Source organism: Passer domesticus, unplaced genomic scaffold (assembly GCF_036417665.1).
Source record: "Passer domesticus isolate bPasDom1 unplaced genomic scaffold, bPasDom1.hap1 HAP1_SCAFFOLD_109, whole genome shotgun sequence".
NCBI classification, from domain to species: Eukaryota; Metazoa; Chordata; class Aves; order Passeriformes; family Passeridae; genus Passer; species Passer domesticus.
The window spans coordinates 11,194-29,803 of record NW_026989909.1 but is presented as its reverse complement, the minus strand read 5'-3'; the positions used below and the strand labels follow the sequence as shown (position 1 = coordinate 29,803).

Genomic DNA, 18,610 nt, shown 5'->3' with positions numbered 1-18,610 from the left:
TCTATTTGTTAAAGCATGGAAATAAAACTTTCTAATGCAGTGTAGAGTGAGCTAGAAGAAATCCCATCAAGGGAAAGATATGTCATGAATGGCTAACCATGAAAAGTCCTCAGTCTCAGCCCAGCCTGGGCAGCAGCACTCTGGCACGCTCTGTCAAGCAGCAGCAGCCAGCAGGCCCAGGGGAGGCAGCCCAGCACAATTCACCCCATGCCCCCCACGGCAGCGTCCCTGGGGCTGCTGCACTGCAGAGCTGGAGGAGCACCCCAGAGCCAGGCAAAAATGGACCCAAGTCTCAGGGTTTAGGAGGTGACATTTTCTTGAACTTCACTTGAAGGAGAACAGAAGGGCAACAACAGCTCAGGTGTTCAATCACAAAACACCCCAAGGGCTCTCAGGTACAGGGACTCAACATTGTTGGCTTGGAGACAATGGAGGAATTTGTAGAATGCTCTGCAAGGAAGAAAGGGGCATTTCCAGCCACCTTTGAGTGTTCCCAAATATTATCCTCCCTCAGACAATTCCACATCCTTTCCCTAAAGAAGGTTACGGCCTTGCTGGCAACACCTCTGCCATGTCAGCTGAATGAATACATGGAGGAAACTTAGGAAAAGGACTAGTCTATGCCCCCATAGGTCTGTGCAGGAATCACGATCTGTGTCTCTCTAGAAAGGCTGCTTGAGACAGACTAGTCTTAAAAATGCTAAGAAATGGACAGCATTTCCATAGGGACACTTGAACTGAATTTCCTTTTAAAATCCATTGAAGTACCTTGCCTCCAACATTTCTCCAAGTGTTTTAGAAAACTCTTACAGAGATCTGCATCTTCCCTGGCTCACTGAGAAGGCGAGGCCATGATCTCCAAGCAGTCCTGAGAGCTGCTTCAGCTGACAGCTTAGAGCAGCCCATGTGCACTCCTCTGTAACCCTCCAAAACGAGGTCATTTGGGGACAGGGTTGTCCAAACTTCTAAGCCTTTGACAACTTTGGCAAAGAGTTTGAATTAATAAGAAAGGTCAAAAACACCCCTACACTTATCATAAAGAATTTCCACCAACTGCAATATTTTCTTAAAATGAGCACTTCATAGTAGAAGTAGTGGGCTTCCACCCTCTACTGATCAATTTATTTCAATGGACAAACGTAAGTCTTGAAGAAAAGAATTCACCAGCAAAAAGCCACTCCAAACATGATACAATCAACATTGAGAGATGGAATTACCAATAGTGACATTTCTTTATTGTTAATATTCAATACTATCATCTTTCAACTTCTTAAAATTACTAAACTTCTATGAACTAATCCTACATTTTTAAAAAATCATCTACTCCAAAGTGCTAACATAGCCTAAGGTTCTGTACTAACTTAAATAATCCAAAACATCCTAATCCTCCGTTGAAGTGAAAAATCCTGAGTTCAAAGATGTTCCTCTGTTGAAGCAGATGTCTGGTGCCAGTACTCCACTCACTGCTGCTCAAATTCAGAAATGCAGCTCTGAATATGGGCCAACTTCTTGTGGAGGTACTGGCACCTGCTCCTTATTTCAGAGTAGCTGGGGCTACCCTGTGAAGGAGAAAGCAAAAGAAAATCAGGGCATGCAAACACTTCTGCAGAGTTTAGAATCTGATATCCTTTGCTTTAAAAAAGCCTTGAGGCAGACTCAGCAGTTGCCATGGCCCTGCAGGTCTGGTGTCACACGTACCTGTTGTAACTGCTGATAATCTGCTGGGACTCAATGATGCGGCATCTTCAAAAAAAAAAAAAAACAACAAATACAAACCATGAAGAATGTTTCACTGGCACCATAAAATGCACACTTTGGTAAAACACTAAAAGTACACTCAGTCTGACTCTATAGAGATTTTCTTCCCTGTGAGCCACCACTCTTCTGGCAAGTTTACCAAACAAATCTCCATCTCCCAGCATCACCCAAGATCTGTAATTTAGCCTCTCAATAGGCAATAGAAGGAGCCCATGCTCTAAGACTCTGCTTGGGACACCTCTCATAGACAGCTGTTTCTTCATAGACAGCTCAAACAGGGGCTTTTGGGCAGGGTCTTGCCAAAATCAGACCCAGCCCAAGCAGTGTCTGAGCATATATGCCAATTCCACAGTTTCCCTCTGTCTCACTGAGCAGCTCCAGGGAATCCAAAACACTGCTGTGATGAAGCACAGTCTTCATGGTTTTATCCTTCTTTACCTGATGGGCTTTGGAGCCTGGAGTCAGAGACTTCCATTGTTCCTGAAAATGTCTGAACTTCTTGATGGTCTTGTCAATCTTTAAATATAAATTCCGATATTCCTCATATTCTGCATTGAAGTCATCCTTGTAGTGCTGGCGTTGCTCCAAAGAGACAATGGCTCCGTATTTTCTAAAGGAAAAAATGAGACCATTTTTCTCTGAGTGAACTCTAAGAGAACATTTGAGTATGTTTCTATTCCATAAAACACACATATAATTTGACACCAAGCACAGGGAAATGACAAACAGACACACAAGCTTTGAGTCAGTGGCTCTGGGACTGACAGTTTCTGCTTTCAAGCTCATGTGCATCAAGAGAATGTAGTCAGGTAACTCTGGGAATCTGACACATTTCTATGTGGCCCATTTCTAGTTACTAATAGCTTACATTGTAGAGGTTTCCTTCATGAGCAGGTGGAGCACATTTAGAAATTATGTGCCCTCATTTCAAATGTCAAAGGAAAAACAAACACAGCAGCTTCAGGAAGAGAAGACACATAACTAAATTATAATCTCTTCCTTTGTAGGAAAAACTTAATTGAGTTACATATGACTGCAAAAATTCATCTGCAAAATATTTTTGTAAAGGAATGTATTTATGGAGATGAATGAACTTTTGAGCTACATTCTTGTCTGTCTAACGGTAAAGCAGAGTCAATGATACTATTTGATTCTTCTAGTGGACAGCAGTTACATCACTGAGCTGGGAACTGAGGCATTTCTAACACACAAAAGGAAACAAAGCCACAAAAGCAAACTCTAGACAAGTCAGAAACTACAAGAAGAAATACCCAAAGCACATCAGCTCCTCAGGAGGCCAAAACTCATTAAAATGCTTAAAGCCACTGATGGGAGTCAAACCTTCTTCATTCCCTTCTCCCTCAAATCAGCAGGTGTGAGGTTTATCAAGCTCATGATACAAATCCAAGATGAAGTGGTAATGAGAACAATAGATGCCACTTGCCAACACTCTCACACCAATGCTTCTGCTCCTCTGGGCCTGAAGGTCTGGTTTTTATTGGATGACAAAAACTCCTTCGGCGTTGGAATGAATCTTTCATACCACTATGAGATTAATATTTACAAGCAGTAAATTGCTTACAAGTTGAAATTCAGTAGTAGGACAGACAACAACTTGTTCCAAGGATGCTTGCCAGGCCTGATACACCTGATTAATTTTGAAAAGAAAACCACAGATGCCTTTCTCATAGCTCGGGATTGTTCTAACAATGTAATGTTTTAACTTTTAGGGCGTACTGAAAAGACCTCTTCCTCTCTCATTTGTGCCGTCAGCTGATGTTCTCCTCAAGGATGTCAGGCTAACCAAAATGTAGAATTCTTATCAAACCCAAACTGTAGAAGGAGTAATAGATGTACTAACAGTCATAAAAACAACACCAGCATTAAACCAGCCACACAGCCAATCAATTTCTTGGAAGTATTTTGTCTCCAATGGCTGGTGACAAGTCAGAGGTCTAAAGGGAATCCAGGAAGCCAAGTGTTCTCATCAGTTTGGCCAGACTAGCACACACACCTTCACAGAGGCATTGGTTGGGTTGCAGCCTTCTGCTGCTTGCAAAACAATCCCTGCTCTTGTCTTCACTGCACAGGGAAGCTCAGGCAAAGCCCACCCACTCCCAGCTGCCCTCAAAGGCAAAAGGAATGCCCCAAAGTGCTGCCTGGCTGTCCCCAAGCACTACACTGGCTTCTATAGGGATCCAAAATGTCTGTCTGACACCAAAGGCAGGAGGAACATGTGCTCCAGCCCATGCTGAGGCACACACACCATGCTCTGCTCCATCAGACAAAGAACACACAGGACGTACTCAGCAGCTTCAGGCACCTCCTCAGCAGCCTGACAGCCAGCCCGCTCCCACAGCTCCAGCCTGGCTCTGCAGGGAGCTTCCTGGGGCACCTCCCTCCTTCTGAGACACAGCTCTGCCTTTCCCATTCTCTTTGGGCCAGCAGAGCCATTACTGCCTTCCTCAAACCTGCACTCTGGTAGCCTCTCACCTGACCGCTCCTTTCCCTCATGGCACAAAGGTCTCTCCAGCACTGTTTACCAAGGGCCAGCATGGAGACAAAGCCACCCAGACTGACAGAGCCCAGAGAAACAGTGCCCATAAGGAGTGCAGAGCAGCCCAAAACAACACACAAGCTCTCTTTTCACACCCTTTGCCTTTTGACTGCCTCAGCTTCGTACCTCTTCTTGGTCAGCTTGCATGGTGGCAACTTCCTGCTTCATCTCAAGCAGCCTTTTCTCCTGCTCCTTCTCTACCTCTGCCAGGAAGTTTGCCCATGCTGCCAGCAGCTGCTGTGCCTCCAAATGCTGCCCTTCCAGCTCCTGGTGAGGGGAGGAAGACACTTCCAATGAAGTTCCAGCCAAGTTCACCAAATAATCAGTGGAAGCTTCATGCCTCACACCACCCCCCACCAGAAAATGCACATCAGTAGTGTCTCTGTGCCTTCCAGAAATGCTGTCCAAACCAGAAATTCAGAAGGAGGATCAGCAGATGGGACAAAAGGAGATGTCACCTTCCTTTCCTGATCTGATGGCTGCCTCTTTCCCGGCCCCTCTCTCCTCTGGATTCCTACGTGCTCTCAGAGGCTCTGTTCTCCAGTGCTGAAGTGGTCCTTGTCATCTCCTTTGCTCCCTGCATTCCCTTGCTGCAGGGATGGCAGCAATCAGGCTGTCAGAAGAGGCTTAAGAGAAGCTCCGCTGATTGCAGAAATGGATGCTGCCCAAAAGGAAAAAGAAACAAAACAAACCAAATTAAAAGAGACAAAGGAAAAAGGAACCATTCTTTTCCAAACTGAGTTCCTAACAGGGCTGACCTGGATTCCTCCAGCACCCAGAAATACACAGACATGGGACTGAGGGCACCAGCAGCACATCTGCCTTCATGTCCAGCATGCTGCTGTCACAGGCAAACACAGCCCAGAACTGCACTAGTCCATTCCTCATGGTGTCATCACTTGCTGGGATTTTTGTCCTCCTATAACTGTGGGATTGCTGCTTGCTGTCCTAAGGATTTATTCCTTTCAGGAAAGTCAACAGACTTATTCAAACTCCTCTTTTCTACAGATATGGGCTCTTTCAGTGTCCAAGAGAGATGTGGGGCATAAAGCATCCCTCAAGAGACTCCCAAGAGCTCTGAAAAACGTTGATCCCACGTGTTGTTCTCAGGAGCTCTGGACATGCAGGTTTTCAGCAGCAAGCCAGGAGCAAGGACACAAGCAGCAGGGTGCAGATGTGCTCAGCTCTGGCTTGCAGGAAGAGCAGTGTCTGCCTCAGCAGACCCCACTCCCTCCTGTGCTGGCTGGCATCTTCCTTCACAGCAGGCACAGCCAAGGAAGTGGCCTGGTCACCAGCTCCTTGTCTGCCACCAAACCTGGCAGCAAAGCCACAGCCATTCTCATCTACTTGATGGGGCCAGGCAGCACATGGGGCTGGCACAAATCCTGCACAGCTGTGCCTGTTCGGCTGGCAGAAACCTCCAAGGGTGGGCCAGGCGGGACAAGCTGGGTGCCCTCGGATGCTCACAGTGAGCTCCACCCCAGCTCCCCCCTTCCCACAGACCAATCTAAAACCGCTTGGCAGGGACTGCTTTCATTGTGTTCCTCAAGCCCCTGTCCCCAGCATTGCAATACTTCAGTTCCTTTGCTACCAGGCAAACCTGAATACAGCACTTGAGAGCAAAAGAGGGACACAGAAATGACCAGAAGGTGGGAGCTCTCCTCTGAGGAAGGGCTGGGAGACTTGTGCTTGTTTAGCCTGGAGAAGAGCAAGCCCCAAGGAGACTTTTCAATAGTTTCAGGGGCTTCTAGGAAAGTTGGGGACATATCTTTTAGCAGGGCCAATTGCAAGAGGACAAGGGGGAACGGCTTTAAGCTAAAAGACACTCAATTCAGATTGGCTCTGAGGAAGAAACTGTTTGTGAGGAGAGTGCTGGAACACTGGCACTGGCTGCCCAGAGAGCTGGGAGGAGCCCCAACCCAGCAACATTCAAGCTCCGCTTGGATGGGACTCTGAGCAACCTGATCTACTTGAAGATGCCCTTGCCAGTGGCTGGGGTTTTGCGCTAGATGACTTTCACTGGTCCCTTCTAACCTCAGCAATCAAGATCCTACTTAGTTTTCATTTGAAAAGCACCCAGAGCAGAGATTACTCTGTGGGGGGCCCATCTGATTCCCTGGAGTTTGGCCGAGGAGCAAACCCTGGCAGGGAACAGCTGTTTGGCCTGCAGCCGCTTTGCCTTGTACCTGCAGAAGTTCCTTGGCAGAGCCTCGCCTGTCCACATCCATCTGCAGGCAGCAGCCCAGAAATTCACACAAGCCAGGGGGTAGCCTGAGCTGGTGCAGATTTGGAACCCCTTGCTTGCCTATCAGGTAGCTGGCCTGAAGCAAAAGGAAACATGAGACTCTACGTGATTCTTCCATACCTTTCAGGGCTCACCTAGACCCCATCTTTAAAACTCCAGTCTGCAGCGGCAATTTCTTGCCCAGCAGATGCTTAGAGATGAGCCTTGTCTCCCAAAGGAAAAAAGGCCCCAGTGCAGCCCCAGCTATTCCAAGCTGCACCAGGTCTTGCCTTGACGGCTGATGTGAGCCCCAGAGACCTTTTTTGAAGTGGCCCTTGCTGGAAGCACTTCAAGCTGTGGGAATGGGATTTTCTCTAATGGACTGAGAGCAGAAGGACACGGCTATCTGAGCACAGTTGCACCTTACCTTGACACTGGTCTCCTGCATATAAGGAGCCTCTCCTGTGGCCATTTCTATTCCCACGATGCCAAGGGACCAGGTGTCCACTTTGGGGCTGTAAGGCTCTCTTCTCACCACCTCGGGTGCCATCCAGTAAGTGGTCCCGACCATCGACCTCCGTTTCCTGTGCTCAGGGCTGAGCACAGCATAGAGGCCAAAATCAGCTGAGGAGGAAAACAAACACTGCTTCAAGTAGGAAACCAAGGAAAATTGTTCCTCACTCTCAGTCCCAGAATGCAGTGCTGAATCCAGCTGGAAAAGCAGCTGGGCTTTCCTTGCTCAGGGCTGCAGCCAAGGACATGGGCAATTGCACAGCTAACAACCTGCCCAGGATTCCCACAAAACCTTGGCTTTTCCTCATTCCCCTGAACGTTTACACTGTCTCCCTTTGGAAGGAACACCCACAAACCAAAGTTCCTCTGGATACCTGGTTGCTCTCTAGACCACTCAGCACCTTCCAGCTGCGGCCTGGGCTTGCGCAGCGCTCCCTGCACTCTCAGCAGCCACTGCTGGCACCCGGCACCTCTCCAAAGCAGCCCCACACCGCCTCCCCGCAGCGCCGCGCCTCAGCAGGAATACCCACCCAGCTTGACGGAGCCATCCCGGCCCAGAAGGATGTTGTCACTTTTGATGTCTCTGTGGATCACCTGCTTGGCATGAAGGAAAGCCAGGCCTTGCAGGCACTGCCAGGGGAAAAAGAAAGAGGAGGCCAAGAGTTAGCCTGATCTGATTTCATCACATGCAGAAGGAGGCTGTTCCTGAAGATTCACAGATCTCCAAGGAGCAGTGAGTGCTGGCAGGAGGAAGAGCTTGCTGCTGCAGCACTAGGAGAGCAGGATCTTTCCAAGGGAAGGCATATTAGCTTTGGAGGGGGAAGCATCAGTCAGTCGTTGCTCCAGACTGTCCCCTGCAAAGCCAGTCAGAATGAGCGCTGCTGCAGCGGATGCGCTCTCCCCGTCCGGACGACAAACAATGGTTTGCCAAAAGAGGAAAACGTCCCTGCCTTGGATACCAAGGGGATCACTGTCGGGTGGAAGACTGGAGGACCAGGGTTCTATGGCTGCCTCAACAGCAGACTTGGAACTAGCTCTTTTTGTCAGTTTGCAGCAGCAAGCACCATGCTGGGTGCCATGCCATCCTTTGGAGTGGAGACCTGTGACACATGAGTCTCTCTTTGGCTTGGCCTCTGGTTTAAAACTCTCACAGCAGCACCTTTGCACTTACAGGCAAAGAAGGCAGTGCAGAAAGGCTCTGGGCAAAGGCTTGGGGAGGCAAAGTGCAGAACAGAAAATAAAAAGGAAAAAGAGACAGAGAGTTCAATGATGGTGGATAAGAGTGAAGAACAGAGTACAGGAAGGGCAGGGACACTGGCAGGCAGTTCAGTCCAGATGCTCTTTCTTCTCTGAAGCAGAAGAGCAACACAGAAAGAAAGCTCTGAACATGGAATCACTCACTTTGCAGTGCTTTCAAAGGATGAGCCTTGTCCAAGCCATCCCAAGCACAAGCAGGACCCCTTACCTCCCGACACACTGTTGCTATGTGTCCTACAGCCATCCTTCTCACGGTGACCACATCAGCTAAGGAGCCTCCATCCATATATTCCAACACCAGCAGGACAGCCTCATCCACAAGGTAGCTGCAAGAGGAAAGCAACAGCATGGAGCTGAACATGCACAGCTAAATTGCTGTGGGGAAGAAAAGACTACAGCTGAGTTTTGTTTCCAGGTCACTGGTAAATGAAGATGGAATCAAATGAAGACACACTCCACCTAGGCTAGCCAGTGCCTGCCATCTGTGCCACCTAAAGGAAGAAGGCACATCCATGGAAAAGGAGACGGCTTAGGTGGCAAGCAGGGGAAAAAGGAGGTTTAGTGAGGAAAAAGAGAAATCTGGAAGTGGACACATCCCAGCAGCTGCTTCATCATCTTCAGACACAAATTGCACCATTCCCTCCAGCAGCAAGGAGACACAGTTTTCACAGCTTTTACTAAAGGCAAGTGGGTGTGCAGCACTGCCAACACCCTTTGGAAAACCTTGCAGAAAGGACAGTCACAAACAGGAAAATAATTTCAGACCTGGCAAATTATGTGTCTCCTAGCCTAGTCTTTTGGCATGCAAGGCTATGGAAAATAGTGGGAACAGCACAAGGTACATAATCTCTGGCATGTTTTCTCCTCCAACACCTGGAAAAAATCACGCCCCAAACCAGCAAAACCACATGCAGCAAGTGAACATACAGGCTGCTGGCTTAGTAAGAGAGCCAGGTTTCTGAGATCAATCTTCAAGCTGTTTATGTCAGGAAGTATTCATGGGGACAGAATGCAAACTCCTCCCATGCCTGGTGCAGGAGTGGATTGATGTTCATTGAAAGATCCATTTTCTGCCAGTGGCTAAAGAGCTTTTAAATCTTTGCCTTGCAAGTATGGAAATGAACATTCCCAGAAAATCACCAGAACTACTTACCTTTCTAAGTAGCTGACAATATTGGCGTTCTTATTTTCTCTCACGAGCAGGATTTCTTTTAATATTCCCTCACAGCCCTGGTGCTGGAGATAAAGTTCCTTTACAGCCACCTACAATGACATCAAAAGCTCTTAGGGACAGACATGACCAGAGCCTCTTTCTCCGGGCACTCATGGGCCTGGATGCCTTGTCACCTCGGAAAAAAGGGACTCTAAACCATCAACCACAAAGCGCTAACACCACCCTCTGCACCCGCAGGCTTCTCAAACAGACTTTGTTTAGCACTACTATTATCATTTACACACGCTTTGGAAGCCAAAAGTAATTTTTCTCCTGTGAAGAGATGGCTGCCAATTCAATTGTGTGCCAGAGTAAACACATACAAACACGATGGGGAAAATGCTGCCAAAAAAGAACTGCAAAGCGACTCAAAGTAAAGTTACAATCCCAGCACATCCACACTTCTTCAGTTTGGCTTTTGCAACTTTGAAGAACAATTTTTAGACTTGAAATTATTGAATGGGTTTAAAAATGAATACCCCTTTCTGTGGTACACTATGGATGTGCCCCAAGTTCTAAGTACAGGGCTCAGGGCTTTCGGACGCCTCCAAGACCTCCCTCCAAGTGCAGTTCCTGAGCACAGCTCTGAAGCTGGATAAGGAACTACCTTCTCTAATTCCTTACTATCAAGGAAGATGGAATGTATTTCCTGAGAGTCAAAAAGGAGAATTCAGGACTTGGAACTTCTAGCCCCGAAGAGCAGCAAGACTCTCCAAGACACCACCATGCCTGGTCAGAACAGAGAGCATCTCTCTAGTGGAACACAGGATCAACACAAGGTTGTATTATTTAAGGCTCTTCATCAACTTCTTCTCATTCATCTGTGCACGTGTCTCTGTCTCTGTGTGTGTAGGTGTGTGTGTATGTGAACTAGGTTCCCTAGGACTGAAAGGCAAAACTGTGCTCCAGACAAGATCTCTCTTTTTGAAGGGCTTGCATTGTATTTTCCAACTGAATCACGTGATAGAAAACAAAATATCTGTGTCTGATCCTGGGCTTAAGAGGAATTGGGCTGGAATGATGGCTCTTGCCATCAGCTAATCTATGCACATTTATCCAGTAAGTCCAAGCTAGCGTGTCCTCTGAAAGACACCACGGCCATCCTTGCATTCATTGAGGTAGGTAGGAAGGACAAAGTCTGTCTCAAATGCATTTTGCAGCCTGCCTCTAGACAGACTGCTTCTGCAGAACAGCCTCTGCAGCAAAGACAGGCAGGCCAAAGCTCTGGCCACAGATCACATCACAGGGAAAGCACTCAAGAGCTCCAAGATCTGCACGGGCACTCACCGCTTGTCCTGTGGCAGTGTTGAAGGCCTTATAAACAGCTCCAAAGCCCCTAGAATCAGAACAGTGGCAAGAGCAGAGAAGTTGTTCAGTGCTGAGGAGCAAAAGGCAGCCCAGGCAGGAGCTCTGTACTGCCTGCAGTGGCTCTAAAACACTGGGCTTTGTCTACTCTTCAGCCAAGGGCACAGCAGCCCAGCAGCCCTCTGCCATGCAGAGTGTCCAAGAGAAAAGCTGGCTGCCACAGGAAGAAAAAGGGCTGCTAGAAATCTCCAATGTACACACTAGCTTATGCATGTGGGGGGGTTTTCTCTGCCTTTTTCTTCTTGTGTCTGTGCCTGTGACGTGCCTTTCCAGGCAATGAAACACACAGTGCTGCTGGGCCTTCTCACTGCTCTCTTTTCATCCTACCTGCCAAACTCAGGCAATGCCACACAGCCTTTCTTATTTTCCTGACCACTGAATATTGTTTCCAGAAAAATACTAAGAAATGCAACTGAGAGCTGTTATCTGACAGCTGTCTGGTGGGAAACAACACACAAAACCTGCTCTCTCAGGTTTTCCTTCCTTCATGAGTGTGGCCATATTACTTTGAATCATACAAAACCATGTCTCCTGGGAAAATAGGCAAACTGGTGCCCCGTCTTGGAGGGACAGGAGGGCTTCCAGGTCCTGCTCCTTGAGGCAGCCAAGACATTGTCAGAATCCAGTTATCTTTGATGATGCCTTGTACTGCCTCAGTAGTGAGACAGGGACAATCTGGAGCCAGGCTCTGAAGATGCTTGCAGCTTGCCTGACTCCCCACATGCTATTGCACCACCAAAACTCCTGGCCTGTGGTTCTGTAGAAATAAGTGTGGCTGCACTCACCCACTGCCAAGATGTTCCCATCCAGTGTACTTCTTTTCTGGATCTTCCACACTCACCACACACCCTGAAAGAAACAAAATGCAAGAAGCAAAGTTCAAAACAGAGAGATTGAGCTTGCAGGAGATCTGAAACCCAGCTCCACTCTCTGGGGCTCTGAGCAATTTGTGGTCACTTGGCTAACGATAACATCAACAAGAACAACAACAGCAGCCCCAGCAAAACAGGCAGCTCTGCACAGAGTCTGATTCTCCCACACTCCTTTGCAGGGTTGCCTTGAGGGGAAACTAAGTCCATGGAAAAGCCATCAGAGCAGACAGAGAACAGAAGAGAACAGGCACCAAGGCAAGCGGCTGTCATATACAAATGGGAAGGAGGGCTGAAAAATCAGGAGCCTTCGTTTTCTTGGGAAGAAACACTCTCTTGGGAGATTCAGCACAAGATTACATACTTCCAAAGATTCAATGCACCCTGGGATCTGGGATGAAGTTTTATCAACATCTGCTTTTTGCAGAGCAGAAAGAATCTTGCAAAGTGAATTCCAGGAGAGGAGGGGATGTTCCCTTCCTCTCAGCAGTTTGCCTAAAGAATGCCTTGACATTTTCAGAGAACAGCAGCTCATGCTACATCCAAGAACAATGACTCTAAGAATTAGAACGCTTTTCATGTAGGAGCAGGCTAAGTTCTGAAGACCACTTTGCCCATTCCTCATTTAGTGAAGAACTACAAGTTCTGGTCTTCAGCCTGGGCTGCAGCAGCCACAGGCACTGGACTTGGCCCCTTGAACAGCACCCACGTGCCCCATCTTCCCAAAGGGCACAGCCCAGACGGGTCACAAGGACAGCGCCGCTCCTCAGGCGCTGCCGTGACACAGACACCTGCACAAAGGAGATGCTGATCCTCTCACCAGCCCAGGCAAAGCTGCAGCAACGGGGTGGCAGCTGCAACCCCACAGCTGAGGAAGGCTCCAGCCCCTGCAGGCACAGCAGCTGTCAGTGGCAGGGCAGGATGACAAAAAGCTTGGCAAAGCCCACGAACGGCCACTGACAGCCACTGTCAAGAAGCCAGAGGCAGACCCAGCTCTGTTACAAGCTGTTGACCCCACTCAAGGCAGAACATGGTTGTCTTTCTCTTCAGACCCACGGAGGAGTCAATCAATCCACCTTTTGTCCCAACAGCTGATGGCAGACACTGAGTAAACTGGGCTCTGCTCTGTGCCTGACCCATTAGTCTCTGACAGCACTGCACTGGCAGCTCTTACTAGTTGTAAGAAGCAACTCAGCTGTACTGCAGAGTCACCAAGGCCTTGGTGTGCTTTCCTCGAGTGCAGGAATCTGTGCAGGGATTGAGGCCAATGCTTAGTATTCCAAGAGTGTTTACCAGCTGGGCATTAGCAGTGACAAAGTGCCTGGTACTGGAGGAACATGCAGCAGAGGGGCTGCATGCTTCCTCCTGAGAATTGCCTGCAGGGCAGTTCTATCTGGAAATGCCACATGGATGTGTCTCTTTGATGCATCTTCCTAGGCATACAACAAAAATATCAAACAGGGATTGTCAAAAAAAGTGTGGTGGTTTTCGTCTTTTGGGGCACTTTGAAAACAACTCTTCCTCTCTCAGGATTGTTCTAAGAATGTAACATTTTAGCTTTTAGGGCACATTGAAAAGACCTCTTCCTCTCTTATTTGTGCTATCAACGGATGTTCTCATTCAGAAGGTCAGGCTAACCCAAATGTAGAATTCTTATCAAACCCAAACTGTAGAAGGAACAGTAGAAGTACTAACAGTCATAAAAACACCACCAGCATTAAACCAGCCCCACAGACAATCAAGTTCTGGGAAGTATTTTGTCTCCAATGACTGGTGACAGGTCAGGAGTCTAAAGGGAATCCAGGAAGCCAAGTGTTCTCATCAGTTTGGCCAGACTAGCACACACACCTTCACCGAGTCATTGGCTGGGTTTCAGCCTTCTGCTGCTTGCAAAACAATCCCTGCTCTTGTCTTCACTGCACAGGGAAGCTCAGGCAAAGCCCCCCCACTCCCAGCTGCCCTCAAAGGCAAAAGGAATGCCTCAAAGTGCTGCCTGGCCGCCCCCAAGCACAACACTGTCTTCTGTAGAGATCCACAATATCTGTCTGACACCAAAGGCAGGAGGAACATGTGCTCCAGCCCATGCTGAGGCTCACACACTATAAAACACTGCTCGGTCACACAAGAAATCCCCAGGACGTACTCAGCAGCTTCAGGAACTGCTTCTCTCTCTCCTGGCTTGAGCGGGCCGAGCTGCTCATGCTCTGGTTTTCAGGCTGTGGAGAGGAGGCTTCTTGGCAGGATGCTGCTGCACCAGCAGCTTCGATGGCAGATCCTGCGTCCACCTGGGAGAAGAAATTTGTTTGTGTCAGAAAGGTGCTTGGCAGAGATGTCCCAGACAGAGCATTTCAAAGGCAAGCCCTTAGGAACAGCACTGGTGCTAGGCTGCAGGCTGAGCTGTCAACTCTTCCTCCTCAAGTAAAACCCACACAAGCAGTCAGAGACTACAGCTTGTCACAGCCAGCTGTAGAGGAGAGTGTGAAAGGGAAAGAGCAACTTTAGACTTCAGCCCGTTCTGAGGACTGCAGTCACCATGGACAGGGAGAACTTGCTCAGAATGTGTGTGGGTCACCATGCTCACCTGAACAAGCCCCTCAAAAAACAAAGGGAGCACTAAGAGGCCAGCAGAAATACATTCACAGGATTGCTGGCCCACTGGCCACAGCACTAGCCCTGCTGCCCAGGGCAGCAGCTGAGATTCAGCAGCCCAGGAAGTGTCCTTCTGTCCAGCTGCCATGGAGCCCACAGAGCACAGCAGTCAGAGACATTGCCCCCATCCACTGCTGCTCTGCAGGGGAAAGGCAGCAAGGGCAGAGACCAACCACTTGTTGCAGGACTGCAGTGCCTCCTGCTCTTTCACTCACCTGCTTTTCTTCAGCCAGCCTGCACTGCAGCAGGACCTTGTGCATCCTTTCCATTTCCTCTTGGTGCCTCTTCTCCATTGCCCTCATCTTCCTCTCAGCTTCCTGCAGCATGACCTTGATATTCCATCAAGAGAAATCTCACTGGCACCTGCTATCACACTCAGGTTTCCTCTTTTCCAGTCTCTAAAGCACTTCTATTCAGCCACTTCTTTCTGCTTCTCTACCCAGCTCTAACCCTTGCATCCCAGCTCTTTTTCCTGCTGCTCAGCACTGGAGCCTGCCAGGCTCTGTGCTTCCAGGGCCTGCAGTAGTCCTTGCCTCCCCTTCCTCAGATCTCCAGTTCCTGCCCCCATCACTGCCCTTCCCTCTGCTGCCTGCCTACTCAGGCTCACCTGCCCGTTCTGCCACTGCTCATTCAGCCTCTGCCTCAGCTGCTCACTTTGCTTCAGCTCTCTCTGCAGCTGGTACACCTTGTGGATGACAGCAGCCTTCTGACGCTGCTCTTCCTGCAGCACCTGCACACAAAGGAAGAGAAGATGGCTTTAAACTTCCCACACTCCACTTGTGTGGCAACCAAAACTGATGTGCTCTCGCTTTCCAAAAGCATTTTGTTCTCATGCTCGTATTTCTATGGGGCCACCTAAGAGACAATGCCACCCAGACAGAAAGTGCCCAGGGAAGCAGTGCCCATAAGGAGCCCAGAGGAGTCCAAAACAGCACACAAACTCTCTTTCCACACTCTGTGCCTCTTGACTGCCTCTGCTTAGTAGCTTTTCTTCTTCAGCTTGCATGAGGGCAATTTCCCCCTTCATCTCAAGCAGCCTTTTCTCCTGCTCCCTCTGTACCTCTGCCAGGAAGTTTGCCCGTTCCTCCAGCTGCTTCCGTGCCTCCACATGCTGCTCTTCCAGTTGTCTCTCCTGATGAGTGGAACAGACAATTCCTGATGAAGTCCAAGCAATGCTCCCCGTAGAAAGAGATGGAAGCTTCATCCCTCCACCAACCCCCCCACCTGGAAAGTGCACATGAGTCGTGACTTTGTGCCCTCCAGCAATGCTGTTCTAACCCAAAATGTAGAGGGAGTGTCAGCAGGTAGAAGGAAGGAGTTGCCACCTTCCTTCCCTGCTCTCATGGCTGCCTGTTTTCTGGCCCCTCTCTCCTCAGCATTTCTGCCTGTTCTCAGAGGCTCTGTGCTCACATTGCCCCTGCCCTTTGATCAAGGAAGAGCTGCACATGGACTGCAGGATGAGGATGAGGCCAGCGCCTCAATGATCCAGTCACAAGGCAGGCCACCAGCTGAAATACCAGCAACACGGGGCCTCTTGCATATGATTCAGGCCCAAAGACATCTGTCCACCATGGGAGGACAGAAAGCAAGGAACCCAGTTGCTGGGACTGCAGTTGGCAGCAAGGTCAGCAGCCGCCTGCTGCATGGCACAAGGCTGTGGGCAAGATCCTGCCCCTTCGCTGCCATGCTTTGTGTGGCGACCACCCAGCCTCCTGGGGAACTTGGCTGATGCCCATCCTCAACCTGTGCATGCATATTCTGTCCCAGCATTGTCCTCTGGCTCTTCACAGGCCTTCAAGTATGAGCCCTTGAAGGCCCCTGCTGCCTGGCCCAGCAACGTCTGGCCTACAGCAGATGCTTGTGGCCATATCACATACTCAGGCTGCTCTTCTGCTGAGACAGCCCACCAAACCCGCCTGAAATCTTCAGGTGCCTCTTGTTTCTTACCAGTTCTTGCACGAGATTCCTTTTTTCCTCTTCCTGGGCAGACTGCCAGAGTCTCAAAGCCTTGCAGCACTGCTCTTGTGCCCAGCGGAGCTGTTCAGCCATGTCTTCACATTGCTGCTGGCTGAGCGCTCTTACAGCCAGCAGCTCACGACGAAGGCCCCTCACATCCTCTGCAAACATGACACACGGCAATCAGACACTCCACAAGCAGAGCAATCTGCTGGCCTTAAGCCCTTCCAGTTTCAGGCAAGGAGGGACCTGCCCTCAGCTGCTTCACTGCTCAGAAGCCCTGGGCACAGAGCTGCCTTCGCAGCCACTGCACTGGGCAGGGCCATCAGCAGAAACAAAGCGCACCAGGCTCTCACCCAGTATCGCCTCCTTGGCCTGCCTGGCCCTGCACACTTGGGCTTCCACACGGCTCCTGGCCATCTCCAGCTCCCATATGTGCTGCTGAGCCTCCAGCAGGCTGCTTTGCAGGCTCTCCTTCTCTGACCTACAAGGCGTGAAGATGAAGAGCAATTGCTCCTGGCACACACGGGCAGACTCTGCAGTAAGATGTCCTTAAGATCCCTACACCTTAGTACGCAAAATGGCTTGCATGGAAACTCAGATACAGCAGGACTATTTTGCCACTTTACATAGCAAAGCAGGCCCCTCCAGGTGACTGGGCAGCCTTTCCTCATGACCTAGCCCAGCTCAGTTTGGTCTCAGCAACCAAAGCTGAAATTGCTGTTGCCTGACCTATCACACATGGGTGTGCCCACCAAGTATCTGCAAAGGGACAAAAGCCCAGCCTCTGCTCACAGCCCTGAGCTCATCAGCACTTCCAAGTCACTCTGCAGGTGCAGGACAGAACAGGGCTCTCCTGGCTGACTCCTCAATGCTTCATGCCATTCATAGTGGACGTAGAGGTACTTTGTTGGCCAGGCACTCTCTAAGTAAAAGGGACTAAAGGAATTCACCAAACCATATAGCAAAACCTCTGGCTTCTAGCAGCATGAGTAGGAAACCAGAAGTAGGTTTCTATCTGCACAAGAACTCTCTAGGAGGAGGGACAGATATCCAGCCAATTAAATTACTGGAATTGGATGAACAAGACCACTTGCTACCTTTATTTTTGCCTAACTAAGCTGCAGTGCCCAAATATCTGGGCACTCTTTAAAAAGGAAGAAGGATCAGCCAAAAAGATCCTTGACAGGTTACAGAGGTGACTGGACAAGTGGGCAAGAATCAGTGTGCAGCAAGAATCCCCAGACACTGTCAAGAAGTCACAAGACCTTTCCCTTCTGCTGCTGCTGCTGTTTGTAAGCAGTTCTAGGTTCTGCACCATCCTTCACAAGAGTCAGCTCTGCAGGCTCTCAAGATTTTCAGCGTGACCCTCCAGCTTCACCTGAAGCGTCAGCACCCTACTCACAACATTCACATCTAAGAGCCTTGAATTCCAAAAACCCCATGTCAAACAGCTTGGCAAGCAAAGACTGATGGTCAGATGCACTGAAGGAGAAAGCAAAACCAGAGGGAAACTTCTGGTTTCAGCAAACATCTGCACAGTGTCCCTGGTCCTCAACTGAGTGCCAAGTTGGCTTGCTTTGCACTTGTCACAGGAATGTGCAAGGGGTCCCAAGCAGGCACCCAAAAAAAGCTTTGAGAGCTTGAGCTGGCAGAAAAGTAATATTCACATCACAGTATCCTTCCGTTTTTGCTTGTATCTCTTTGCTTCTCTGCCCAAGAAACATCTGGAGAGCACAGAGCAGGCAGTAAATCCTGACATAATGCTCACCACTTTTGTAACTACAGACCTTCAGTAATGTCCCACCCAGGGTCTCCTCCCTGCCTTTACCTGGCCTCTGCCAGCTGCTCTGAAAGGCCTCGCAGGTCCCGCTCCGTGGCTGCCAGTCGTGCTTCCAGGGCAGCGTTCTCTTGTGCCAGCACTGCCTTCTCTCTGCACACCTGGGACAGGGTGTGCCCTTGGCGGGAGAACTCCTGCAGCAGCTTCTCCAGGCCCCTGTGGGCTGGCCGCTGCCGGCGGAAAACCTGGCAGTGGGGGGGCACCATTTTTCAAGAGGAACAACAACAACAACAACACAGGTTCGGTCTCAGCTTGCTGCCAGAAGCAGCATTCGGGGGGGTCTTGCTAGGACAAATCCCTCTCCCACAAGTGCTGCCTAGGAACAAGGTGAGCGTACCTTTGGCACAGCCAGAGGAACCGCTTCTTTCAGCAGATCCCTCTGAGGCTGCCATTCCTCCGCTGTCGGTGC

General features: G+C 49.5%; 1 protein-coding gene across 2 annotated transcripts; it reads right to left on the bottom strand.

Moving 5' to 3' along the window:
- Nucleotides 1–745: 745 nt before the first annotated feature.
- Nucleotides 746–18,153, bottom strand: LOC135291740 (serine/threonine-protein kinase PAK 3-like). Of its 2 annotated transcripts, XM_064406008.1 has the most exons (16): nt 16,718–18,151; nt 16,353–16,522; nt 15,466–15,537; nt 15,013–15,135; nt 14,621–14,734; nt 13,900–14,041; nt 11,673–11,736; nt 8,518–8,635; nt 7,583–7,682; nt 6,967–7,163; nt 6,502–6,636; nt 4,774–4,976; nt 4,442–4,582; nt 2,197–2,368; nt 1,699–1,743; nt 746–1,559 (listed from the first exon to the last, which is right to left on the bottom strand). In XM_064406008.1, the coding sequence occupies exons 1-12, from the start codon at nt 16,779–16,781 to the stop codon at nt 4,932–4,934; spliced, it is 1,344 nt and encodes a 447-aa protein (XP_064262078.1). In that variant the 5' UTR covers nt 16,782–18,151; the 3' UTR covers nt 746–1,559; nt 1,699–1,743; nt 2,197–2,368; nt 4,442–4,582; nt 4,774–4,931. The 2 variants fall into 2 exon arrangements, with proteins under 2 accessions (XP_064262078.1, XP_064262077.1); XM_064406007.1 differs by lacking the exons at nt 746–1,559; nt 1,699–1,743; nt 2,197–2,368; nt 4,442–4,582; nt 4,774–4,976 and having other exon boundaries at nt 6,319–6,636; nt 16,718–18,153.
- Nucleotides 18,154–18,610: the final 457 nt, after the last annotated feature.